This window comes from Rana temporaria, chromosome 4 (genome assembly GCF_905171775.1).
Source record: "Rana temporaria chromosome 4, aRanTem1.1, whole genome shotgun sequence".
Taxonomy (NCBI): Eukaryota; Metazoa; Chordata; class Amphibia; order Anura; family Ranidae; genus Rana; species Rana temporaria.
Window position 1 is genome coordinate 132,057,270 of NC_053492.1, and position 27,963 is coordinate 132,085,232.

The 27,963-nt window shown below is 45.4% G+C and overlaps 1 protein-coding gene across 1 annotated transcript in view; it reads right to left on the reverse strand.

Moving 5' to 3' along the window:
- Nucleotides 1-27,963, reverse strand: part of CLSTN2 (calsyntenin 2) — a 1,124,690-nt gene that overhangs the window by 257,413 nt on the left and 839,314 nt on the right. Inside the window, 1 exon segment of the mRNA XM_040349061.1 lies at nucleotides 4,046-4,231. Within this exon segment, the coding sequence (XP_040204995.1) occupies nucleotides 4,046-4,231 (186 nt within the window).

Here is a 27,963-nt window from a genome sequence, read left to right on the forward strand (position 1 = left end):
TAATACTGATGGTATTATCAAATGAATTCTGATATTTAAAAAAAAAATCTATTCATGGCCATAGTATAATTAGAGAACAAAAAAAGGTCTGGTAATTTCAGATATAAAGTTTATGCTTTCTTTTGCCAAAGGCATGGGAATTTGTCCTCAATAGGTTTAATGAGTAAATTTTAAATGCAGTGGATTCTAGCCCAATGCTGGGGCTATCATTTGGGTCCACTACAAAGTTCAATGAAAGAGTTACATATAATGAAAATTATGTTTCTATATTTCACAATCCAATAACATAGGGCATCAATTTGATACATGTTTCTTTGAAAAGGTTTTAATTTTCTCTGATACCCCCATAATAGTTTAAACATCAACTAATATAAGGACAATAAGACCGTTTGTGCAATTTGGTATGGAGATCAAGTTATTTTGTGTGGGACCTTTTAATTTGAATAGGGCATACTGTTATTGTGGCTGCGATTTTCAACATCCTCTGTCCTAGTCTTCAGAAAACATAACTATGGAAGGAGGAAGCATCTTTGGTAACATACTAATTTCCCACGCAGATCCCATGCAGACAGGGGCATAACTAGAAATCACAGGGCCCCATAGCAAAATGTTGTATGGGGCCCCCCCCCGGATTTACTTCCTTTGCCGCCCCAAGGCCGGGTCCTTCAATGACGCCCCCCCCCGCCCAAAAAAAAACTAAAAGTCCCCCAACCCTGAAAGCGCACGGAAAAATCATACGGGTGGACCTACATATAAAATGTATAAGGATTGAGGGGTGAGCTGTGTATGGGGGAATTTAAGGGTGATCTGTGTACGGTGTGCAGGATTTAGGGGTGATCTGTGCACATGCAAGTACCCTCCTTCCCAAGTACAGAGCTCTCCTCTCCCCAGATTAGTTTGGAGCCCACCCTCCATCAATACACATTCCTCTGGCATCAACCCCCCTTCTTCCCCCTTTCAGTAGTGAGCATTCCGGTCACCCAACTAACATCAGAGATGGGCTGCAGAAGAGAAGCTGTAACTCACTGCATGTCCGTGGAGCATAGGGTGACCACGTGTCCCGGATTGCCCGGGACAGTCCCACATTTTGCAGGTCTGTCCCGGGCACCTTCATTCCAGGACAATACAGTGTCCCGGAATGAAACTGACACAGCCACCCCCCGGCCAATCTTATGACCCCAAAAAAGGCCGTCACATCACCGCTTTACTCACTGAGTACTTGCCCTGGCGGGAATGCCTGGAGGAGCACAGTCCCCGCCCCCTTCTTGTGATTAGAGAAATCATAAATCCCACCTGATTTTTGGGAGGGGGGGTGTCCCTGAATGGTAGTTTGGAAATGTGGTCACCCTAGTGGAGCAGCTCCTGTCTGTGTACACCCCCCCCACCCCTTCCCCCCTCCCCTCTCTGCTTTCACATAGAGATAGATAGACAATGTGTTTTGTAGAGCAGAGAGGGTTCTAAACGGCTGTCGGGAGGAGAGCGCTGTCACTTGTAAATACAGCAGCGCTTCTGTATTGACAAGTGACAGTAGAGAGGATTTTTTCACCCCTGTGTTGCCGCAGCGCCCAGGGCTGCTGTTAGAAATCACGGGGCCCCGTACAGACTACCTGACAGGGCCCCCCTAAAAAAATATCAAAACAAATATTTTTGCTAACAATACACCACAAAAATCATTTTTAACATACACAAGCACAAAAAAAACTTATAAACTTACAGGGGAACTGGGCTAAATATACAACAGGAAAGACAATTCCCCTCTTCCTTCCCCATCAGAGTTTCTGGCTCTCTTCTGGTGCTTTGCAGGGGTTAAAGAAGGATCCCGAGGTGGAGCATCTTACTACTGCTGCTTGTGCGGGTGGGATATGTACTGCGCCAATCACATGGGATGAATAGGAGAAGAGGGTCAGCAGGGATTGGCGCAGTACACAGTACACATCTCACCCACACAAGCAGCAGTAGTAAGATGCTCCACCTCGGGGTCCTTCCTTAAGCCCTAAAAAAAAATGTGGTGGGAATGAGAACCATGGGGTAGGGGAGAAAAAGGGGGGGGGGGTAAAAGTGGGGGTGGGTGTATAGAATTATTAGAGAAAATCCATCTGTATAGGGATTAAAAAGGAGGAGGATTTGTGCTGGTAGGGGGGGGGCAGATAGATCGCTGTCAAGGAGACTGGAGAGGGATAATCAGAGATGGGCATGGGGCATACTCTAAGCTGGTAATAAATTGCCATAGTATAAAAAGTAAATGGGCTGTCTGGCAGGAAGGGGAGAGGGAGTGATCTCCATTGCCTAGTAAAGAAAGTGTTGGGGGTGTGCAAGGTGGGGGGGGGGTTCCAGACATTTGTAATGTTTGTAGATCCTGGGACACACACATGTGTGAAGGTAAAGTGTCTGCAGGGGAAAAGTCAGGGAAGGGAGGGGGGAGAGATAACAAGCATCTGAGAGGAGCAGTGTGACAGGCAAAGATGAATGGATCTGTGTGAGGACGACAGGGAGCAGGACGGCCAGATAGTGGCTGAGGAGGGGAGGAAGATGCCAGGGAGGGAGAGCATTGCAGACACAGCCAGATAACAGAACTGACCTGTACACTGTAGCAGAAGAGAGCCAACGTGAGGAGACTTGTTACCACTGCTGCCCGAACCTGCTGGGAGGAAACTTCAAAAGCCCCCCATGCACCTAGGACCCCTGGGCAGTTCACAGAAGTGCCTGTGCATTAAGACAGGCAAGCTCTCCCCCACTCTCACAGTGTCCTGACGAATCCCCCAGCTTTTAGGGAGAGGAAAACAGGCAGCGCTGGGGGGAGACCAGGCACCTATAGGACATAGAGGATCACATGTGGCTAGAACAGGGAGGCAGATCGGTGCGCTGTGACAGAAATATTGCCGACAGGAGGGAGAGATACACAGCATCGGTTCTGTAACTGTCACAGCGCACCGATCTGCCTCCCCATCGGCGGGCCCCACTCGGCTGCGGGCCCCATAGCGACTGCGTGGGTCGCTATGGCGGTAGTTCCGCCACTGCATGCAGATCAAAAAGAAAATTAAGATCTATAATTTTAAGTTTCTGACTTAATGCAGCTATTGATTAGAGATCTCTAGAATACAGCATAGGGGTTGAATTAGTAAAAGGGAAATAGATTGTGCACTTTGCAAGTAAAGTTACACTTATTTTTCCCAGAGTGAATAAGGTGAAACTTCACTTTGTGAGGAATACCCAATCAGTTGCAAGGATAATAAACAAAAAATAATTTTAACTTGCACGTGATTGGATGATGATAATCAGCAGAGCTTCACCCCATTCACTGAAAGCAGAGCTTCACCACATTCACTAAGTTCTGGGGAAAATGTGTGCAACTGCACTCCACAGTCTATTTGCCTTTAGTAAATCCATCCCATAGTGACCTTCACCTACAGACACAAAAGGAGCTCTGCCTAGAAAAATGCCTTAAAAAACTGTATCACAAGTCTATTAGATGTGTGGATGTAACTTTAGCTGAACCTGAAGTGACAGATATATGACGACTTATACCTAGCCTCCACTCCTTCCTATAATATAAAGTATTGCAGATGAGAAAGTTTAGACAGTTGCAACTTCTAATTATTTTATTTGACCAAAGACCAGACCTTTTCTGGGGTATTCCTCCCTAAATTTGTGACAAGGAACTACAGAAAAGCTGCTAGGTATAATATATTTGTAATGCAGATTCAATATATTGTATTAAATATTTGCAGACATGGATTTGACAGACATGAGAAGTTTACCGAGGAGCAGTTATGCTACTGGTTCCTTGTGGGCAGGTGCTTTAAAATTCCAGGCCACATACACAATTAAATGATGTATAGAATGTGGTAGAAACACATATTCTTTTGTAAGCTTCAGACACAAAAATATCAATTACACAAAGCAACTCCATCCAGCAGTGATTAATCTCCTCCAGCATATACAGACTTACATTCATCCACAAAGAGCTGCTTTGTAAGTTAGAATCTTTAATGTAAATAGGAATTATAACTCCCAGTATGACAGTATAATATGAATCTAGACTTACCACACAATTTTTGCAAGGATGTATCTGAGTATGATTTACGATCACAGCCTTTTCCAACATGATTGGCCTGCAGTTCAACACTAGTTCGTACTGAGGATACTGGTCCATCACAGGTCTCCAAATGGATATTCGGAAATAGTGCAACACTTCCAGAACCAATGTTGTATTCAATCCTTTTCTCCCAATCTAAAGTAGAAGAAATAATCCAAAAATTTATTAAATGTGTTAAGTGCCAAAGAGATTATATACTACTACAATAGTGCCCATGGTTAGGTCAATCCAACATACACCGAAAGACTTATGCCTCATACACACGTACAGGATTTCCGTCGGGAATCCCAAGGGGAAAGCCGAGAACCTGCTCGGTCAGTCTTTCCCCTATACCCCGAGCGGTTTTCCCTGACAGGAAAACTGCAATGGAGCTTTGGTCGGGAATCCCAGCCGTGTGTATGCTCCATCGCAGTTTTTCCCATAGGAAAACTGCCAAAAACTGCCGGGCAAAAGTCCTCCGCATTTCCCGGTGGGAAAAAAGAGAACTGGTTCTATTTTTTTGTCCGGCGGTTTTTGGCCAGTTTTCCCATCGGGAAAACTGCGAGGAGCATACACACGGCCAGAATTCCCGGCCAAAAGCTCTCCTCACAGTTTTCCCATCGGGAAAAATAATCGTGTGTACGAGGCTTTGGAAACATAGAAACAAAGATCAAGTGGTCCATTGAGTCTGCCCCATTTTTTCGTAATGTCTACATGTTTTTTTTTTTTTTTTGTCAAAGTGGTTGTAAATCTCAGTCAAAAAAGTGCATACTGTATATCTGTAGTGTTTACTTATCTCTCTTAAAAGCTCTAAGTGTTGTTTCTCTCCTCCAATCAGCTTTCCAATCAGCTTTCAAACACTGTAACTGCAGCTCTTTGCCCCCTCCTCTCTCTCCCGACAGATAAAGAAAGATTTTAACACAATTCTGCCCATTTGAAGGGAAGAAAGAACAACAGATAAACATGTAAAACTTATGTAGGAGGATTTGTTTAATCTCTGTGTATCACTGAAGGCTGTTCACTTCACTGGGTAAATGAAAGGGTTTACAACAATGTTAACTCTAGATTTCCTGTATGTTTGTTCCAAGTATGTTTGAATCCACTTACCGTTGACTGACTTACTACCTTTGCTGGTAGTTTATTCCAAGCATCAACTTCCCTTTCACTAAAATAATACTTTCTAAGATTAGTTTTGAACTTTTCTCCTGCTAGCTTAAATGCATGTCCCCGTGTTCATGATCCTGGCTTCATATTAAAAATACTGTGCTTCTGAATTGTATTTATCCCCTTGATGTTTTTTTAAAGGTTTCCTTCATATCTCCCATTCTCTTATTCCCCTCACACTGTGCATATTAAGTCTCTCCTGACTTACAGAAAGTAAAAGCAACTTTTTTGTCACAGTTTCTAAATTATGGAGGATGCAGATAAATGATTTTAACTGCATTTTAGTGTTATTTATTTATAACAGTTAAGTGCTAGAGTAACGGTATGTAAAATGCGATGCCTGGTGTGGCACATAATCTTATATAGCTGGCCGATAACTCACCAATCCCATAATCCTCACAATTGAAAATGACCAGGGAGGGAATTAAAATATACATAAACTATAACATTTTAATGACAACTTTGCTATATGATAGAACATGTTATTTCTCTTGGTGACTGTTGTTAGCTATGCAAGGGGATCGCTGCCAAAAACAAGTTTTAGTATTATTTTCACAATAAAGGAGTAAGGCTACTGAAAGCAAAAGGCTGCATAATAGAACTGCTACAACCATTAACATGCTGAGAGGGGGATTTACCAAAACTGGAGTAGATAGAATCTTGAGCAGCTGTGCATGGCAACTAATCAGCTTCTGCCTTTTATTTCTAAAACTTAACAGAACACACTGAAAATAGAAGCTGATTGGTTGTTATGCAGAGCTTCTCCAAATTCTGTCTGCTTCAGTGTTGATTCATTCTTTCCTGAGCGTGGAATGCCATATACTGTGGATAGTATGTATTAAAGTTTTTTTCCTGCCTTTATGTTAAGTTTGTTTCCATAAAAGCATAACTAAAGGCAAAACTTTTTTTGTTTTGTTTTAGACAGAGTAGAGATGGATTAGAACACCTGTCAGTTTTTATTACTGTCTGTGCCCCTGGTAGCCATCCTGGCAGTATGATTATGTCAGATTTTTGCGTCTCAAAGCAGTACAATTGTTTTGCGTAGAAATTTGGCATTTTATATTTTAGGCCTGTAATTCTTAGTAATAACACAAACAAACATAAAACATAAATCAGTCAAAACAAGAGTCTAGCAGACATTCCCGGTATTATAAAGTTGTAAACTCAAAATCATAAATTATAATATAATATATAACTATAAATAATTATAAAAAATAATAATATAATAATTATTATAATAAAATGAATTTCCCCACTATTCATTATTGCTCAATTTTGCACGTGTTCTAATTTACTATCACTGTTTTCTAGCTGGTCTCAAACCACTTTTGACATAAAGGGACACTTTTTGGTTGCTATGGACAATCCAAGTTTCCAGGCAGAAAGAACAGTATTTATAATATAAAAGTGCATGCAGGGCACCGGACAAAACACTAATATGAAATGATTTCATACAGTAATGTAATCTGTAATATTACAGTGTACTGTATGTATTATAAATCTTGTAATTTTTTAATGTCCCCCCCCCCCAGTGCATTGCGACGCTCGCAGGGAACAGAGCCTGGCACACAGAGGCATCGGGTGGATGAGACAGCCCACAGACACAGCAGGGGGACATCGCAGAATTCTGGGGACAAGGTAAGTAACCTGCACCAGGATCCTGAGATGCAATTCCGAGTGTGGCTCGGGGTTGTCGCTAATGGTACTGAAATTTAACCCCGAGCCACACCCAGGAATACCGCTAGGGAGGTTAAGGAGATTCACCCTCTCTATTTGTCCTGTTTACCATTATCATTGAAAGTAAAAGAAAAAGAAAAATGTAAATGAAAGTAAAGAAAATGCTATATTTTAGAGTTGTTCCCAGAAAAGTATAGAGGGGAAATCTTCCAATGGGACCACTAGTTCTGGTGATCGCCAAGGAATTCCCTTAATTTGCAGGGATAGAAAGGATACACATTGCTGCATGTATGAAATCTACCAGTACTGCAACCTGGAGCAGTCTCCCAAACCTGCCATGGGTGAATCTTTGGCCAATCAGAAAAGTAAGCCTGGCCATTATAGATAGGGGCCAAATAGAATGTATGGTGCTTAGTGCAGACTAATGCTCTGTACACACGAGCAGAATTCCCATCGGAAAAAAGTTGGATTTTTTTCCGATGGAATTCCGCTCATGCCTGCCTTGCATACACACGGTCACACAAAAGTTTGGTGAATTTTCGACTGCCAAGAACGAGATGACGTAAAAGACTACATTGAGCTGAGAAAATTAAGTTCTACGCTTCTGAGCATGCGTCGATTTGTTTTCGAGCATGTGTTGGAATTTTGCACGTTGGAATTTGTACACACGATAGGAAATTCCGATCTGATTTTTTCCTGGGAATAGGGAACCTGCTCTCTATCTTTTTCCAGCAGTTTTTCCATTGGAAAAATCTGATGGAGCATACACACGGTCGGAATTTCCAACCAAAAGCCTCTCATCTGACTTTTTCCAACGGGAAAACCGGTCGTGTGTACGGGGCAAAAGAGGCTTCTGCAGGTATGTAAAGAAAGCTCTATATGCCTGTGCTTCATACCTGTGGCAATTACAGCAATATCGCTCCTACCCATCAGGGTTGCCAACCTCCCGCCACATTTTTTACTGACATAACATGAAACATTTACTGACAGAGCACATTTTTTACTGACAAAATTAAGAACTCCTATTAGAAACTAAAACAATCAATATTTAAACAGTATAAACACAGTGGCAGGGATTCAGAAAAATTGTCGTTTCTTTGGAGCGGCGTAGCGCATCTGATATGCGCTACGCCGACGTAACCTAGAGTGGCTCGTACTGTATTCACAAAGCACTTGCTCCCTTTCTTACGCCGGTGTAACGTAAAATGGCCGGCGTAAGCCCACCTAATTCAAAGTAGGCTGTTAGTGGGCGTGTTCTATTATAATGAAGCGTGACCCCATGTAAATGCATGGCTGAATGAACGGCGCATGCGCGCATGCTCAGAATCACGTTGAATTTACTCCCTAAGATACGCCGGGTCCATTCATGCAACGTGAACATAACCTACGCCCAGCCCTATTCACGTACGACTTACGTAAACAACGTAAAATACGACGGCTGTTCCAACGTTTCCGATGTCCATACCTTAACGTGACTTACCCCTGCTTTATGAGGGGTAAACTTACGCCGGACGTACGCCTTACGTAAACGGCGTAGCTTACTGCGACGGGCGCAAGTACGTTCGTGAATTAACATATCTAGCTCATTTACATTTTCGACACGTAAATCTACGGAAGCGCCCCTAGCGGCCAGCGTAAATATGCACCCAAGATACAACAGCGTAAGGAGACTTACGTCGGTCGGATCAAGCCCAAATTCAGGCGTATCTGGTTTCGAGAATACGACACAGAGATACGACGGCGCATCCTACAACTTATGCGGCGTATCAACAGATACCTCGGCGTAAGATGTATGTGAATCCGGGCCAGTCTGTTTTCACATTTAAAAAATCAACACAGCATGACAAATTATCAGCCACCCTGGGAGGATACAGTTGAAAAACAAGTTCTGTTATGCATGCCAAAAAGAGCAATGGGCATGACCAGATTGCATCTTATAGTGGAAAAGGCCTAAAAAAAGGATGATTAAACAGAATTGCTTCTGACCACCTATCTCTAAATGAACAGAGCAGCTGCTTGAGTTGCCATGGCCTCTATGCTTAGTTTCATAGTGTGGCAATTTTAACTCAACATGTCAAGTTTCACAGAGGGCATTGCCTGCCAAACTTGCTCAATGGGGCTGTACAGCAGCCCACAAAACCCAAATGCTTGGTTTGCAGTTATAACATAGTATTTCAATGCAAAATTCCCATTCGGTTGAAGAAAAAACACATTCAGGAGTGGTAGGGTCCTAGGGGGGCATTAAATACCAGGAGTGTGCATTAAGTAGAGAGTGAAGGGTTCACGTGTGCACTATGTACAGAGTGCAGGGTTCAAGTGTGCGCTACATACAGAGTTCAGAGTTCAGGGGTGCACTGCATACAGACTGCAGGGTTCAGGGGTGCAGAGTGTAGTACAGAGTGTAGAGTACAGGGGGGCCCCCTTTCACCCAAATTGCCCCCTCCCCCAGTACAGTGCTCTACTCCCAGTCCAAATCCCTCTTCTTGACAGTACAAGGTAAAGAACTGGTTACGCAGGAGGAGAGTGTAGTGTAGCTGCTGGGCAAGTGGGGCCGTGGGCAAAGGCTTTAGGAGCTTTTGCTGCCAGGCAAGCACTGAGTTCAAACTACCTACCGTATCTATGCAGAGAGGCAAAGCACAGTTGAGATCACACTGCAAATGGAAGGATCAGCAAATTTGGCTGTCTGTTCCTTCTGCTGCTGGTTCCAGCCTGCTTCTATTTATAAATAACCTAAACTGGCTCCAAACTCTGCCTGAGTAAGTGGCTGCTGGTGCTGCATCAAGTTGCCAAGGGGTTCTTTCTTACACTTGCCGAGCCAACACTAACCTGTCTGAAAAAAGGGACTGATTTATACTGACATAAAATTTCTGTTACAGACAATTACTGACAGCTGTAAAAATCACAGATTTTAACAAACTGACTTTAAATTTACTGACAATTGGCAACCCTGCTATCTGTTATAATAAATATAATATAAATTCTAAATTGTGGACATAGTGGTGAAGGCCTGAGGGAACATTACAGAAACTTTGCTACATATTACAAATCTGTGAATTTACCATCCACATGTGTCCTGCTGGTAAACAAGATCACTCGGGTACTTCCAGGTTTAGCATCTTTGCTTCCCAAGTCAGATCCAGCTCACTGAACAGAGAAGATGATGCTCGTTAATGATGTAATCAGGAGGTGCCCAAATTCCGAGGTAAAATTCTTCAATTCAGAAAGAGCAACATTAGGTCCAGGATCAGGCCAGGGGGGCATTGTCCATAGCATTTGACTATTTGGCTTGATCAATTTAAAGTAACTGACAAAGTTCCTTATCTTACCAGGAATAACTGCACCTAGAAGTTTTTCTTGTTTTCTAACACATGAAGATGCTTCTCCAATAGCTCCACCTTATTCTGAATTTAAATTAATTTCTCAACACAATGTAAAACATCTGAACAGCTACTTTGAAAGTAAATCCCAGTGATTTTATATTACATTTGCTAATTGCTTTTAGTCTACATCTAGCTCCGATGCTGACTGAGCGTGGGAGGTGAAATTAGTTTGTGCTTTCCCTGGGGAGACCCTAGCTAATCTTATTAGAGCTCATTTATTGAGTCACCCATCAGCCATAGGGTGTATATATTTCATTTTTTCCCCTCTTGCAATTTCTGAAGGTTGATTAGTTTCCCTAAGGTTGTTTCATTTTTTTATATTGTAATCAAAACTAATTTGCAAATGTAATGGGAATGTATGGAGTCAAATGCCAAGTTTGTACTTAACAGTATGGTTCTAATTCTGCAAAGAGGTCTTCACGACACACACAAAGAAGTCAGTGAAAATCATTAATCATTCATATGGCTTCATATTTATCATTCATATGGTTTGAATCTGTCACTCACCCTAGATCCAGTCATTTTATATAGTATACACCATTTAAAAAAAAGTTCCATGTAATGGCAAAGTTTTCTTGCATCCAGCAAACTGGATCTTAAAATTATTGCACAACTATCCTTGGCAGTAACTTTCATTCACTAATACGTCCCATAACCCACAAAGGACCATGAGACTAGAAGGCACATGTCATTTATTCTCGCACGTAAGGATCAAGTGGTGCAGACACAAGCATTAATGTTTCCATCAGCTGTTTGCCTTTATGTGAAAAGAGAAATGGGAATGTGGATGGTTATGTTTGGTAGACGTAGACATGAGTTTATTGCCCAACTCAAACCATCTACAAAAAAACAAAAAAAAAACTATCACCCAACTCTAATCACCTATCTCAAAGACAAGCAGCTGGGACAAGTCACAAAATAACAAATAGGAAAGAAATTCCATTCACTGTGCAATGCAAATGTTTCTCAAGGTGGTAACTGTAATTGTTTGGGAAAAGATTTATACTGAGGCAGAATACATTTTCTTCTGAATTGAGAATGTCTTTAAAATTCATGTTTGATCAATGTGTTGATGCATTTTATACCAAAGAATGACTATAATGGAAGATGGAAGATGGAAGATGATGCCATTGAGTTTCAATATAAGTCCACAATATAAGTCCCATCATGCTCCGGTAGGTACCCACGGTGATGCCTATATAAATGGGATGCAAGGCGCGCTTCCATCATTACAGTGACAAGATGCGACGAGTCAACATCGGAAGAGGGGAGAAGAACAGAAGAGAAGAACCTGACGTCACAGAAGACCGCGATGGCTGCCTGCTCGTAATTGAGCTAACACACAAAGATAGCAGGCAGCCAGCGCTGAAGAAGAAGGCACCGGACAGCTGCAGAAGAACCGGGGTTCGCCGAGTCAACAACGGAGAGCGGCGAAGATAGAAGAAGACCCCCGGAGAGCGGAGAAGCCCCCCCGGAGAGCGGAAGAAGAAACCCCCCCCGGAGAGTGGAAGAAGACCCCCGGAGAGTGGAAGAAGAAGCCCCCCCCTGGTAATAGAGCTAATAAAGAAGACAGGGGGGGCCTCCGGAGCAGAATAATAAATTATTTTAAAAACCCTTGTGTTTACTAACTTTTAATTTTTGCCTCCAGGTGAATGGGTAGGGGTACGATGTACCCCATATCCATTCACTTAGGGTGGGGGGCTGGTATCTGGGGGCCCCCTTATTTGAGGGGACTCCCAGATTCCGATAAGCCCCCGCCCGCAGACCCCGACAACCAACGGCGAGGGTTGTCGGGAAGAGGTCCTGTCCTCATCAACATGGGGACAGGGTGCTCTGGGGTGGGGGGGCCCGCAGTGCGCCCCCTGCCCCAGAGCACCCAACCCCCCCATGTTGAGGGCATGCGGCCTGGCACGGCTCAGGAGGGGGGGCGCTCGCTCGTCCCCACTCCCTTTCCTGACCGGCCGGGTAGCGTGCTTTGGATACGGGTCTGGTATGGATTGTAGGGGGACCCCCTACGTCGATTTTTCGGCGTAGGGGGGTCTCCTTACAACCCATACCAGACCTAAGGGCCTGGTATGCTCCTGGGGGGTGAACCCATGCCGGTTTTTTCTTTGAAAATTGGCATGGAGTTCTCCCTCAGGAATGCATGCCGAGCGACGCTGTCAATTTTTTTTTTTCCCGACGCAACTTTTTTAAGCCGGCGCGATCCACAAAACTCGGCGTAAAGTAACTTCGCGCATGCGCAGTACGGCCGGCGCGGGAGCGTGCCTCATTTAAATGGGACTCGCCCCATTTGAATAGGAATGCCTTGCGCCGGCGGAATTTTAGTTACACGGCCTGAAATTTCTAGATAAGTGCTTTGTGGATCGGGCACTTAGGTAGAAATTTTAAGGCAGTGTAACTTAAATGGGATTTTTTAAGTTTTGCCAGGTTTTTGTGGATCTGGCCCTACATTTTTATTTTTAAAAGTAAAAGTCCTGCCTAGATGAACATACTCCAAGATGCCATCTATTACCATAATTAGCCAGAAGTAATTAGGTGATTATTAACAGCTTTACTGTAATTTAAAGTTTATCTAAACCCAAAAACACAAATTGGCATCTGACATGAAGGTGATATTGAGGGCACTGATAATACAGAAAACCTAACCACTAATCCCATAGAAGAATAAATATATATGCAATTGGCATGCCTCTTTTAGCTTGTAGTGAATAATACAATGTATAGATTTCACAGCATCAAAAACCTATAGGTCCACCTGTGCACTGACCATTAATCCTAAATGCAACTCGGTAAATGCTATCCCAGCCAGAACACTAGCTGCATAGAGTTTACATGTCCATGTGGTTTTCTCCCACACGCCAAAGACATGCTGGTAGGTAATTGGTTCCTGTCTACATGTTTAAATTGGCCCTAGTATGCATGTTTCATTTCATATGATAACTATTAGACTGTAAGCTCCTTGAGGACAGGGACTGACATGAAAGTACAGTATTTACAGTGCCGTGTAAAATTGTTGGCACTATATAAATAACTGTAATAAATAATAATTAAAGTGGTTCTAAAGGCTTAAGGTTTTTTTATCTTCATGAATTCTATGCATAAAGGTAAAACATTGGCAGTGTGCAGCTTCCCCTAATATTTGGCTAAGCCCGATCTTGATCCAGCGATGTGCATAAGAGAAGTGGCTCTCTCAAGTCCATCCCTCCTCATTCCTCATTCACTGAGATGAAGCAGCAGAAGCCATTGGCTCCCACTACTGTCAATCACAGCCAGTGAGGAGGAACTGGGGGACAGGGCTGAGCCAAGATCTCTGTGTCTTATGGACCCAGAGTTGGCTCTGGAGTAATCAAGCTGCTTGATATGGGGACACTTGGAAAGTAAGAGGGACAAAAAGTACTGGCATAGGACTGGTGGAGGATCAAGGCTGCTCTGTGCAAAACCATTGCACAGAGCAGGTAAGTATAACATGTTTTTTTTCCCTTTACAAACACTTTCAGGTAATACTTTTGACATAACTTTCCAATATGCCATTCATTTTGTCTTTCAAAACAGATGTGTTTATTTCACAGACAGTGAAAGTATAATATGGAAAGAAAGAGGCTGGTTGGGAGACTATAGTCAAACTGACAGTCTAAGGCAGAATCACGTCATCCCCTGCTTTCACCACTCCAAGGTGGCTGGGAATTTATCAAATATGCCGGAGCAAAAATTAATATACACTTTGGAACTTTTTTCTGTACTGTAAAATCATTCAGTCTAGACAATATTGATGTGCTAAATGAGATGTAGAACACATTTTGGACAAGATGAGCATATTAGAATGCAGGACAATATCCTCATATAAATAAGCAAGCCATCCCTACATTAGGAAATTTTAACTTTTCACTTGACATTATAATGAATCACTCATAGCTTATGTGGAATATTTTGTTCCTTGTTACACCTCATAGAAAGGTTAGCAAAAAATTACTGCCTGCATGTTCATATATAAATTGGATTTAAATAGCGCATTGTCTTGGATATTGGTTGACATCTACAGCTGCTGCCCTGTAGGCAATGAAGACTTGAATAGAGAAGGTTCTGTTTGCTAAGTGGATAAATTATGACATACGTTGGAGAAACACCACCCACAATTCTGAATGTGATGTATATTATTATTCATTTTTTTTTTAGTTCAAAATATTTTTACCTATAATAGTGATGATCCAGAAGAAGGTAAAACACATGTAGCAGTTTTTAATGTATGCTTTATGGTGGGGAAATAAAATGATTCCCTGTCAATGCTTTCAAATTAATTCCTGTAACTTTGGGTCTTTCTAGAAAAAAGTGAATCAACAGTCTTTATTGTTCCACTGCTAGTAGGAAAGATATTAAAGTGAAACTAAAGCTCAAACTTATTTGCTGTTTTGTTTTGGAAAGAGTGTTGAGGGGCTATAACACCTGCCAGGTTTTTATTACTGTCTGTGTCCCAGCTAAGCAGATTAACTCTTCCTACTTCTCCTGGTGGCCACAATCATCAACACTGAAAGTAATTGAAAATCCAAAGTTTTGAGTTGTCACCAGGACATTTTTCAAAGAAAATACTCTTTCCACTGACAAAAGGCCAAGTGGAGATTTACCTTTGAAGAGTTAAGCCCACTGGACAGGAAAAACTGATCATAGTTTTGAACCATTTCATATTGTCTCCATGGCTGCACTCTTCGTTGGTTTGAATCTTATCTATCTCACCGCACCTTCAGTGTTACTTACAACTAAACTTCCTCCTCTCCATCTCCTCTTACCGTTGGGGTCCCTCAAGGTTCTGTCCTTGGACCTCTGCTATTCTCGATCTACACATCCTCCCTGGGTCAGCTGATAGCCTCCAATGGCTTTCACTACCATTTATATGCTGACGACACCCAAATCTATCTCTCTGCCCCTCAGCTCACCCCATCAATCTCCACACACATCACTGATTTACTAACAGAGATATCAGCCTGGATGTTAAACCACTTCCTCAAACTGAATCTATCTAAAACTGAGCTCTTAATATTTCCTCCCCCACGTGCCCCTTCCCCTGACTTCTCTATCAAGATAATGGCACATCTATCAGTCCGTCCCCACATGCCAGGGTGCTAGGGGCAGTGTTGTCAGTAACTGCGTTAAAGTAAATGCCGTTACTTAACGCAGTTATTTTTTAGGGTAACGAGTAATCTAACTGATTACTCTTCCCCTCATGGTAACGCCGTTCCCATTACTTGGGCGGCGTTGCCGCAATTAAATCTACCGCCACTAGATGGAAGCAGCAGGGCCGGTACAAGGCAGGGGCGGGACCATTTAGTACAGGAGGGGGGCGCAATCAGCCTAGGCCGCCAGACCAGATGTTGGGGGGCAGTGTCATAGACAGCGCGGGCAGCGGCAGTGGCACTTTACAAACTGTGTGTCGACTGGCTCAGTCCCTTTCCTCTTTTGTGTTTCTCGCTCCCCCCCCCCGGGCCCCCCCTATGGAGGATCAGTTGGTGGATTCCAGTGGCAGCGGCGTGCGCCGCGTGACGTCACGCCGGAGGCGAGTTGAGAGAGGGCTCAGGGAGGACTCACTAGTCTCGTACTGCGCAGGGAGCTGTGTGCTGTGTGCAAGGAGTCAGGACAAGTCACGAGGAGCCGAGCCTGCCTACAGTGCCTACTGCAACAGTACAGAACAGACAGTTAAAAGAAAGCAAATAATAAGCAAATCATTTAAATGACTGTATTGGGGAGGGGGGAGGGGGGGTTGGATGGGGGGAGGCGGACTGATGTGACCATCATTTTTTTAATAAAAAATGGCAGTTTAAAAAAATGTTTTTGTGTTATTTTGAGCCACGCTTGCCTTCTGACTAAAAAAAAAAACATTAATTGCAGCCTCACTGTGCCACCAAACGCAGCCACTGTGCCCATCAACGCAGCCACTGTGCCATCACATGCAGCCACTGTGCCAACACACGCAGCCACTGTGCCAACACACGCAGCCACTGTGCCAACACACGCAGCCACTGTGCCAACATCAATTGTCGCCCATCAAACACAGCCACTGTGATATCAATTGTCACCACTGTTCCCATCAAATGCAGCCACTGTGCCCACCACACGCAGCCACTGTGCCCATCAAACGCAGCCACTGTGCCATCAAACACAGCCACTGTAACCATCAATTGTTGCCAGTTTGCCCCATCAATTCCTGCTAGTGTGCCAATCAATTGTAGCCAGTGTACGTAATTGCATTGTAGAATATAAAAAAAGTCACAGTTACTTTGCTGAGTAACTATTTACTTTTTCAATGTAGTAACTGAGTCACTAACTCAATTACTTTTTCGGAGAAGTAATTTGTAACTGTAACCAATTACTTTTTTAAAGTAAGATGAGCAACACTGGCTAGGGGTAACCTTAGACTCTGAACTGTCCTTTCAGGCCCACATCCAATCCCTGTCTAAATCATGCCACCCTAGCCTCCGCAACATTTCCATAATACGCCCCTTTTTAACTAATGACACCACCAAGCTTTTAATTCACTCTCTGTTCATCCTTAGCCTCGACTACTGCAACTCCCTCCTCATTGGATTACCTTTACATAGACTATCCCCCCTTCAGTCCATCATGAATGCCGCTTCAAGACTCATCCAACTTACCAACCATTCAGTGTCCTCCACCCCTCTCTGCCAATCCCTCCACTGGCTCCCACTTACCCAACGAATAAAGTTTGAAGTACTAACAATAATTTACAAAGCCATCCACAGCGCCCAGCTACATCACTAACCTAGTCCCAAAATACCAACCAAGCCACTCTCTTCGGTCCTCCTAAGACCTCCTGCTCTCTAGCTGCCTTGTCACCTCCTCCCATGCTCGCCTCCAGGATTTCTCCAGAGCTTCTCCCATCCTTTGGAACTCCCTACCCCAATCTGTCCAACTGTCCCCTAATCTATCCAAATTTAGACGATCCTTGAAAACGCTTCTCTTTAAAGAAGCCTATCCTGCTTCTAATTAACACTGTTTTACATCCTCCATCAGCTCATCCCCCACAGCTATTACCTTTGTATCAATTGAGCCTCCCTTTTTAGATTGTAAGCTCTAATGAGCAGGGCCCTCTGATTCCTCTTGTACCAAATTGTAATGTAAATGCAATGTCTGCCTTTATTTTGTTAAGCGCTACACAAACTGTTGGCACTATAAAAAAAACTGTATAATATTAATAATATTTAATCAAAGAAAAAAAATAGCTTTGGCATTTGGGGAACAGGTTGTGGTAAATAAGCACCCCCCTAATCCATAGTATCAGGTATCAGTGCTTCCGCAGCCTCTCCTTCTAATTTTATGTATAATGGAGAGCTACTGCTAGCAGATATTCTTTGAAAAAAAATCTACTCTTTACAGCAAGTGTCAGGGCGATCATTCATTACCCCCAGAAAGTGTCAAGGTCATCAATGATAACATTGAGTAATAACCCTCAGCAAGTGGCAGAGCAAGCAATAATCCAAAGCACAACAATAAATACAAGCACAATAACCACACCTGCCACAATAAGAGAGAGGAGAAGGTAGGAGAGAGAGAGCAGGAGGTAGGAAAGTGAGCAAAGAGAAAGGTGGTGAGACAACAGAGCAGGGCGAGAGATAGTAGAGGAGTAGGGACAAAAAGAGCAGAGGAGGTGGACAAAGCAGAGGAGGATAGAGGTCAGGGGGGAGAGAGAGCAGAGGGGGTGGAGAGCTAGGGGAGAGAGCAGAGTGGGAAGGGGAGGATCGATAGGGGAAGCAGAAGGTGGAGGGGCAGCAGGAGCAAGGGCAGGTAGGGGCAGGGGAAGGAAAACAGAACAGAAAGAAAGAGGGAGCAGAGGGGAAGGAAATTGGGGGAGAGAGAACAGGGGGGCAGAGGAGGACAGAGCAGATGGGTGGCAGAGGGGGGAGATAGAGTGGAGGGGTGAGATAGAGTGGGAGGGCAGAGGGGAGAAAGAGAAGAAGGGAGAGAGAATGGGTGGAAGAGAGTGCAGAGGGAAGACAGCAGAAGGGGAAGAGAAAGCAAAGAAGAGAGATGGAGGGGAGAGAGCAGAGGAGGGCAAAGAACAGTTGGAAGAGCAAAGAGGAAAGGGAGAAACAGTAGGGGAAGTGAGCTGAAGAGATCAATGGAGGGAGGGGGTCACCCATGGAAAGACAAGCTGTGACTAGGATCAGGAATGTAAAGATGTGCCCACACATAACCTCTGATGCCATAACCTATTTGGTGGGGACCAGGGATTTAATTGATCAAAGGCAAAAGCACTGTATGACAGCCAGTAGCAGCCACATTTTTGTCAAGATTACCTCCTCCTGCATGTTAGAGATACCAGCAGTGGTGGGCATGGGGGTGCCCTGGACTTCTCCTGGGCTAGCTTACTCAGTTGTGGGAGGAAACTAAGACATGGGCTTTGCTAGGGTGAGTAAAAGCACCTTATTGGCTGAGGACTTAGAAGAGAAGTAAAGTTTTGTTTTTTTGCCCATCATACTTACCCAGGTGGTCCCCCACCACCTCTACTTTGAGAACCGAGCCATTGAACACCGCTGATGGCTTGGTTCTCTTAAGTCCCCGAGCAGAGAGATGCTGCCTGTAAATCAGCATCTCTCCACTATGCCCCCCCCCACACTCACTGGAGTGCTGGGCTGTGGAGCGCCCATCTCAGGCTCTAGGCAGGCTTGCTGAGAGGCTGAGACAGGCATCAGTCCAGGCACCTGGCAGATCCAGACTTCATTGTCATGATGATGCAGTGCCTGGACTGATTCCTGTGATGTCAGCAGAGAGCGGACTTCAGCCCACTCTCTGCTGAAAATGAGTCACAGGAGTGCAAAACGAATTGCACTTCTGTGACCCATAGGGGAAGCCCAGTAAAACTAGCTCAGGCTATACTTCTTTAAGGAAAGGAGGCTGCAGCCACACACTGTCTCTCTTCTGCAGGTAAATGCTGCACCACACAGTTAATGTGCTGGGGTTTGGAAACCCTGGCAGATATCTAGAAGATGAGTGTGCTGTAAGAGATTTTGGCAGTGCTATAGATTGCCCAAGCACCCTTATTCCACTTTGTCACCGCCACTGCAAAAGATAGGTGCAGCTGCAGCCCCCACCTATAGAATGGACATTATTTAATTGAAATCTTGATGCCCCACCACAGATCATGTTGTACAGTGTGAAAGAGCACAGTGTGTCATATTACCCTGTTGTGCTCATTTGCCCAGGGCCGATCCTAGGCAGGGTGCACGGGGTCTCTGCACCCAGGCGCCTCAGAGGTGGGGCGCCGAAGCTCCAAAGTGCTCCCCTCCCTCCTCCTTGTCTGTGTCCAGAGCAGAGCGCATATACCGGGTGCTGCAGTTCCCCATCTAGTTTGCTCTCTCCGCTGGCAACTGACAAGAGCGCATACCTCCCGCTGTCCCCGGAATCAGGGCTGGGTACCACAGTGGAGCCTATTACCGGAACACGTTCCGGCACTAGGCTCCACTAATTAATTCTGTCCGGTGTGCATGGAGCAGTCTCCTGTCTGCCCCACCCCCTCTGCATGTGTTGGCTCTTCTCCCATAGGCGGTGTGATGAGAGGCTTCTGGGTTGGCCGGAGCTGCTGCCAATCATCCCGTGCACTCCCAGAAATGCTCTCCGAGTGTCAACCTCCAAGTGACCAAAGATGCCATGTATGCCCCGCCCCCTGTAATGTTCTTTTGCTTCCAGCACGCCCGAGCTACAGGGATCTATTGGACAAGTACTCATCTATGGGGACACCTGATGTGGGGGGCTCTGATGGGGACACCTGCTGTGGGGGGGCTCTGATGGGGGGCAATTGCTGGGGGGGAACTGATTGGGAACACCTGCTGGAGGCTCTGATGAGGGGACACCTTCTGTGGGGGCTCTGATGGGGGACACTGCTGGGGGGGGACTCTGAGGGGGACACTAATGAAGACTTCTTAGGGAAGCATCTCTGTGTTTGAGTCGTAGCCATAGAAACATGTGTAAAAGGGAGGAGTTAGTAAGATGACCATGCCCACGCGGGACGCCAGAAATATTTCTGCACTCAGGTGTCTGTGACCCTAGGATCGGCCCTGCATTTGCCTGGTACACTTTGCACACATAGAGGTTATTGCCATTGGCTTGAGGGCAAAGCCATGTTGTTATGTTAGGACTGGCAGAACAGAAAAACTAAAGATTTTAAAAGTAGTTAGTGGTTATTATACAGCAGTCATTCCCTTTTAAAGGAAACCTGTATGATAATAAATACAGAGGAAGACATTGTTAACCTCCTAAAATGCTAGTTCTCTGGCTGTCTCTGGCATCAATACCTTTGCAGTCACTGACCTGGAAAAAGCAAGCAGATCAAGAAGTCAGAACTCATACTTGTTCCAGGGCAGAGTTCTGAAATCACTGAATAACCAACAAAATCCATGGACAGCAATGGCAGCCTTCCTGCTTGCTCAGTACAAGTTTCCTTTTAGATCCATAGGCTTAGTGAATGATGTAAACCTTTTTCAGGGATATGTAACTTAACAGTCCACACACAGAACACCAATCTAACTTCAATTGATTACATTGTGAAGCGTACATGAAACTCTTCTCACAATTTCTAAAATCCTGAATAATGGTTTCAAGCAAAGGCACTAAATTAAATTTCTTTATATCCAACAGAATGTGATGACATGCCAATTCACAAAGAAATTAATTGCAAGCTCTTCTGGGCATGTCTTGTCCTTCACAGATATCACAGAATGGTGCAGTCATGTGACCTGTATGCCATCTAAGCCTGCTAAATTTATTCATCCTATAGGATTCCAATATTCTGACACTTTTCTGTAGCTTAATCTAAAGCTGCAAGACATATGCAGTCATGTATGGAGAAAACTCAATTTTCTTAAGGTGTGACGTGAATTGATTTATGCAATTGTTCTTGTGATATAAATTCGGTGTCCTGGTTTTATCGCTCCACAGTCCTTCCCATGTCAATTCAATTTCATACTCTCGGCAGCTAACTCTAAAACCTTCCTACACTCATTGTTGATAATGATAAAATAATTAGCCTGACTAAATGCTTCCAAACCAGCAGCATATTAAAACAGGAACACATTCAAAAATAAATCACCAACCGCACCAGTGATCAAATGTGGAAAGCAATGCCAAACTGATTGGAGCAAAGTTAAGGTTAAAACATACTGATTTTTTGTTTTTGTTTTTTTAGAAAGGTAAAAAGAAATGCAGCACTGTGCAGAAACTTGAATTCAGAAACATTTATTTATTTAATATGACTAGTACTTAAATATTAAACCCTCAGCATTTTTAGTTTAACACATTGTGCACAATAAAACAAACATTCCCCTGTAAACTATTTATTAGAATTCTTAAACCAGCATTGCAGTTTACAACTTTCAATGCTGCTGGTCCTTGCTCTTTCAATACTGCTTCCCTGAAATTCCAGGAGGAAAGAGGTGCAAGGGGGTGCCTTGTCACCCTAGGCTATGGCATAGTGTGTTCTTAGTATATATAAATAGAGACTATCACTTTAAGAATTTGTAATGCACTTTTCTGTTTTTAGTCTCCTTATTTTCATACTTATTAAAATTGTATAACCTGCAGATGTAACCTCAGAAACACGTTTACTTTACTGCTTTATTGAGAACTGTGTATTGTGTTTCTCCACTGCAGTGTAACAGAATAAACAGCACCCTTTTTCCTTTTTATCGATTTGGGATCTACTATCTCATCTGAATGTCTTGTTTGGAGACTCTCTAACCTGATTTAACTTAAATTGGAACATAGGCAAGGATTCAAATAGGCTGCATACTCATTACATTAACAAATCAGCTGCTGAAAGTGCTTATAAACTGGGGGTTAAATATCACTTTAGGAAAAATACAGAAAAATGCTAATATAATTGTTTTGTTTTTTTAGTTTTATAACGTATTTCATAGACGATAATATTCCTGCTTCTTTGATATTTGCAAGCAAAGATCGGCAATATGCTCTTAGATCACAGGTATCCTGATGTATCCTCTATGTTTGATATCCCAGACTCTGGGAGCTTGTTTATGTGCCAAATGATCTTTATTTCTATATATCTATTTTGGAGATTTAGGCCAGGTTCACACCGCCGCCGCAAGCGGCACACAGCAGGGGTCCAGTTCGCGCTGGTTCACCTGTTCAGGTCCGATTTCAGCCCAAATTTTGGGCTGAAATCGAACCAAAAACACATTTAGGCCCCGTACACACGACCAAACATGTATGCTGAAACTGGTCCGCGGGCCAGTTTCAGCATACATGTTCGGTCGTGTGTAGGCGCGAGCGGGCCGAATTCCAGCAAACATTTGCCCGCCGGGCCTTTTCCCAGCAGACAAATATTCCTGGACGTGTTTTAAAACCGTCCGCTGGAATCCTGCCCGCTCGGACATGTACGGTCGTCAGTACAGACCTACCATACATGTCTGAGCGCCCGCTGTCCCTCGCATGCGTCGAATGACTTCGACGCATGCGTGGAAGCCTTTAAATGGCAGGCCCGCCCACAACGCCGCGTGTCAGGGTACTAGCTCCATCTCTGACAGATTCCCGCACATGCCCAGTAGAATGACATTTCGGCGCATGCCTGTGCGTGGTTTGCGCGCACGCATGCGCGGTACGGCAGCGCGCCGTGTGCGTGAAGCGCGCACGTGCACGTATGCGGCAACCCTGGGGCCAATCAGAGGCCGGACATTCCTATTTAAACCAGCAGCCTTCCCTGAACAGGTTGCTGGTTTGTCTTCAGCTCCTATGTGTTTACCTGTTTCCGTACCTGCCTGTTTTGACCCGGAATTCCTGACGACTCTCCTCTCACCTGGAACCTCTGACCCTTTGGCTAACGTTACCTGGATTGCTGTTGTCTCCTGCCCCTTGACCTTGGCTTGCTCTCATGGACTCCCTCTAAACTCTCCTGCCCTTGACCCTCGGCTTGTGACTCGGATTTGCCCTCATCTCCTGTGGACCCTACCAGACTCACCTACCAGTTCCTGCCTGACCAACGCTTGTCTCCAGTCTTCTGCACCTGCCCTGCTTCTGTCAGCTGCACCAAGTCATCCTGCCAGCTCCCGGCGCCGGTGCCTCCTTGTGCCGTCCCTCCTCTGTCCCAACTCCAGGGAGTGGTCTGCACAGGGTCGCAAAGGTGAGCCGCCCTCAGCATCTCGGTCTCGGTGAGTACAGGTTCTGACAGTACAAACCAGCCAGATGTCTGAGACCGACAGGGCGCGCTCACCCTTTGAGACGCTGTGCCAACAGGTCTCCGCCTTAACAGAGGCAGTCCAGAAGCTTCAGGAAGGCTACCTCCAGATTGATGGCCGCCTCCAACAACTGGCCGTTCCCCAGGTTCCATCCACTGCTGCCCTAGCCTCTTCACCCGGACCTTCTGCTGCCCAAGCTCCTGCTAAGCCCTGCCATGATGGGAGTAATCCCGAACCCCGGGTCTCCATGCCCGAGCGATTCTCAGGCGACCGCCCCGGAAATATCGGGCTTTCAAGAATGCCTGTTCCCTTTACCTGGCCTTGCAATCTAGAACTTTTGCGACCGAAGCTGTTAAGGTTGGATTCGTAATCTCTCTCCTTTCTGAGGAGCCTCAAGCATGGGCACACTCCTTATTGGAACAATGCAGTCCAATACTTGACTCTATGGACACCTTCTTCACCCACATGGGAAATATACGACGACCCCCTACGTGCAGCCACCGCAGAGGGTACTCTGCACAGCTTAAATCAAGGGAGAAACGGCCGGTGGAAGACTACACCGCCGAATTTAGAAAGTGGTCTGCTGACACAGGCTGGAATGAGTTGGGCCCTCAGGTACCAATACCGCCAGGGCCTCTCTGAGAACCTAAAGGATGAGCTTGCAAGGTTGGCACCCCCTTCCTCTCTGGAGGATTTAATCCAAACCGCCACTCAGCTGGATAGGCGCCTTCGAGAACGTCGTTCGGAGAGGTTCCAGTCCAACCGGCCTAACTGGGTTCCACCAAGATATGCTCCAGTACCTCCGCCTCACCCAGCTCCACCAAACACCTCATTACCCGACCCAGAGCCGATGCAGCTTGGTATTGTACGGGCCCCTCTGACTCAGAAGAAAGACTCCGGAGGCGTCAATCTAACCTCTGTCTGTACTGCGAGCCGCCGGACACTTTTTGCGCACTTGCCCAGTAAGGCCTTGTAAGTCGAAACCTCCATCTGCTATCAATTTCCCTGTTACCAGTTTGCCTCAGACTTATGTTACCCTCTTTCTTTCCCTACAGCTCCCGGAAGGGGCAACACGTCTGGCCGGCGATAATTGATTCCGGGGCCTGCAGCTGCTCTCTTGGACTCATCCTTGGCCCAAAAGCTGCGTATCCCCTGCCGTACCAAGGTTTTTCAGCTGCAAGTTCATCTGGCTGATGGCTCTCTTCCCCGTTCCGGATTGATTACCCAGGAAACCCTTCCTCTTTGTGCCATCTCAGATTCTGGGCACCGGGAGTTCCTCTGTTTGGACTTGATCCCGTCCCCCATGTTCCCTATCATTCTGGTCTCCCTTGGCTACAAGTTCATCTGCCCTGCATTGATTGGCTCAAGAAAGAAGTCAGCTTCCCTTCCACCTACTGTTCCCAGCACTGTCTCGCACCCGCTCCAGTCGCCTGCTCCACGCTAGCTACTCCACCTGAAGACCTACAGCATGTTCCTCCAGCCTACCTAGACTTCAAGGATGTCTTTGACAAAAAACAAGCCGATTGTCTCCCACCACATCGGTCATATGACTGCCCCAGTGACCTCTTGCCCGGATCTGAAATTCCCTTTGGGCGCATATTCCCCTTGTCAGAGACTGAGTTGAAGACCCTCAAGGTCTATATTGAAGAAAATTTAAGTAAGAAGTTCATCCGTCCCTCCTCCTCGCCAGCGGGGGCGGGGATCTTCTTTGTCGAGAAAAAAGATGGATCGCTTAGACCCTGCATTGATTATAGGGAGTTAAACAAAATTACCATCAAGACCGGTACCCGCTGCCTCTAATCCCCGAGCTCTTTCAAAGGTTCCGATCAGCTCAGGTTTTTTCTAAATTGGACCTCCGGGGCGCCTACAATTTGGTCCGAATAAGGGCAGGAGATGAGTGGAAGACTGCATTCAGGTCCAGATTCGGGCACTTCGAGTATCTGGTCATGCCCTTTGGGCTCTGTAATGCGCCCCGCCACCTTCCAGCATCTAGTCAATGACATTTTTCGACAATTTTTTAGATGACTTCCTCGTAGTCTACTTGGACGATATTCTCATCTTTTTCAGCCACAAAAGAATTACATCGGCAACATGTCAGGCAGGTTCTCACCATCTTGAGACAACACCGGCTTTATCTCAAATCAGAAAAATGCGAGTTCGAAAAGACATCAGTGCAATTTTTAGGATTTATCATTTCTGTGCATGGGGTAGCCATGGATCCTCAGAAAATCAGTGCTATTCAGGAGTGGGCACCTCCAACAGACATAAAGGGCGTTCAGCGCTTCATTGGCTTCGCCAATTTTTATAGACGATTCATCATCGGTTTTTTCATCAATTGTTTCTCCCATCACCAAGTTGACCCGCCAGGGGCACCGCTTCCAGTGGCCACAAGAGGCTCAGGAGGCCTTTATCAAACTCAAAACGGCCTTTACCTCGGCACCTGTACTTTGTCATCCGGATTCTACGTTACCTTTTGTTCTAGAAGTGGAACGCCTCGGAATCTGCTACAGGCGCTATTCTTTCCCAGAGACAGGGACCGAAGTCGCTTCTTCACCCAGTAGCCTACGCCTCTCGGAAACTAAGTCCTCCTGAGCGCAATTACGACGTAGGCGATAGAGAACTACTGGCCATAAAATTTGCACTGGAGGAGTGGAGGTACCTGCTGGAGGGGGCAGCGCATCCCATTATCATTTTCACTGACCACAGGAACCTGGAATACTTACGGTCTGCAAAACGCCTTAGGCCCAGACAAGCATGTAGGGGCTCTTTTTTTTGCTCGCTTCAATTTCCATATTACCTATCGTCCTGGCACAAAAAATGGAAAAGCTGATGCCCTCTCCAGGATGTTTCCAGAGACGCCCGATACTTCCGAGCCCAGCACGATCCTGTCACCTCAAAATTTTTTTGCTTCTCCCTCAAACAGATTTGTTGACTGCTCTAAAGACCGCATGCCAACGGTGCCCTGATCATGAGGTTTCCTCCTTGGAGAAAAAGGACGACCTTGCTGTGGTTTCGTGGGAAGATTTTTGTTCCAACAGAGGCAAGACAGTTAATCCTCAGCACCTTCCATGATCGTAAATTGGCTGGCCATTTTGGTACCCGTAAAACTTCCGAACTGATCTCTCGCTCCTTCTGGTGGCCTAAATGGAGGTCCGACTGCAAGGATTATGTCTCTTCCTGCATTCGCTGCCAGCGGAGTAAGGGGCCAAACACGAAGACCTGGGGGCTGCTGAAACCCCTTCCTATCCCAGAACGGCCCCTGGATTGACATCTCCATGGACTTTATTGTCGATTTGCCTCCTTCAGCCGGGTTTACCACGATCCTAGTCGTGGTGGACCGTCTGTCCAAGATGGCGCATTTTTTGCCCATGGTGGGTACGCCCTCCGCGGCAGACACAGCCAAAATCTTTTTTAAAGAGATTATCAAGCTCCATGGAGTGCCCAAAAGCATAGTATCTGACAGAGGTACTCAATTCACATCCAAATTTTGGAAGGAACTTTGCAGAGCTTTGGAAGTGAAGATCTGTCTGTCCTCGGCCTATCACCCTCAAAGTAATGGCCAGACAGAGCGCACTAATCAAACGCTAGAACAGTATCTACGATGCTTTTGCTCAGTCTCCCAAGATGATTGGTCCTCCTTGTTATCTACAGCCGAGTTCGCTTACAATAATTCCATACATTCTTCCACAAACCAAACCCCGTTCTGGGCTAACTTCGGTTTCCACCCTTCCTTTTTGCCGGACTCCATCCCGGAAACATCTGTGCCAGCGGTCCAGGAACGTGTGACCTGCATCCAGCAAAACTTTCAGAAGTTACAGGAAAGCATGCAGCAAGCTCAGCAGGACTATAAGAGGTTCCATGACAAGGGGAGGAAGGATTGCCCTGTCTTCAAAGTGGGTGAGAAGGTCTGGCTATCCGCCATCAACCTCAAGTTACCTATTCCCTCTCGGAAGCTTGGTCCAAGGTTCATCGGGCCATTTGAGATCAGGCGAGAAATCAACCCAGTAGCTTTTGAGTTGGCTTTACCCAGGTCCTACAAGATCCACCCTGTGTTTCACGCCTCTCTGCTTAAGCCCGTTGTGTCTGACCCTTCAACGGTAGAGAAGAACTGCCACCTCCACCAGTGGAGATTGAGGGTGAAAAAGAATTTGAGGTGGAGGCTATCTTGAGCTGCAGGAAAAGAGGAAGGCAGTTGCAATACCTTATAAAGTGGAAGGGATATCCCCCTGAAGATAACTCTTGGGAGCCTTCCCGGAATCTCCATGCCCCTCGCCTGATTCGGGCCTTTCACCTGGAACACCCGGAGTTAATGACCAGTTTGGGCGTCCGGAGTCCGCCCCTTGGGGGGGGGGAACTGTCAGGGTACTAGCTCCATCTCTGACAGATTCCCGCACATGCCCAGTAGAATGACATTTCGGCGCATGCCTGTGCGTGGTTTGCGTGCACGCATGCGCGGTACGGCAGCGCGCCG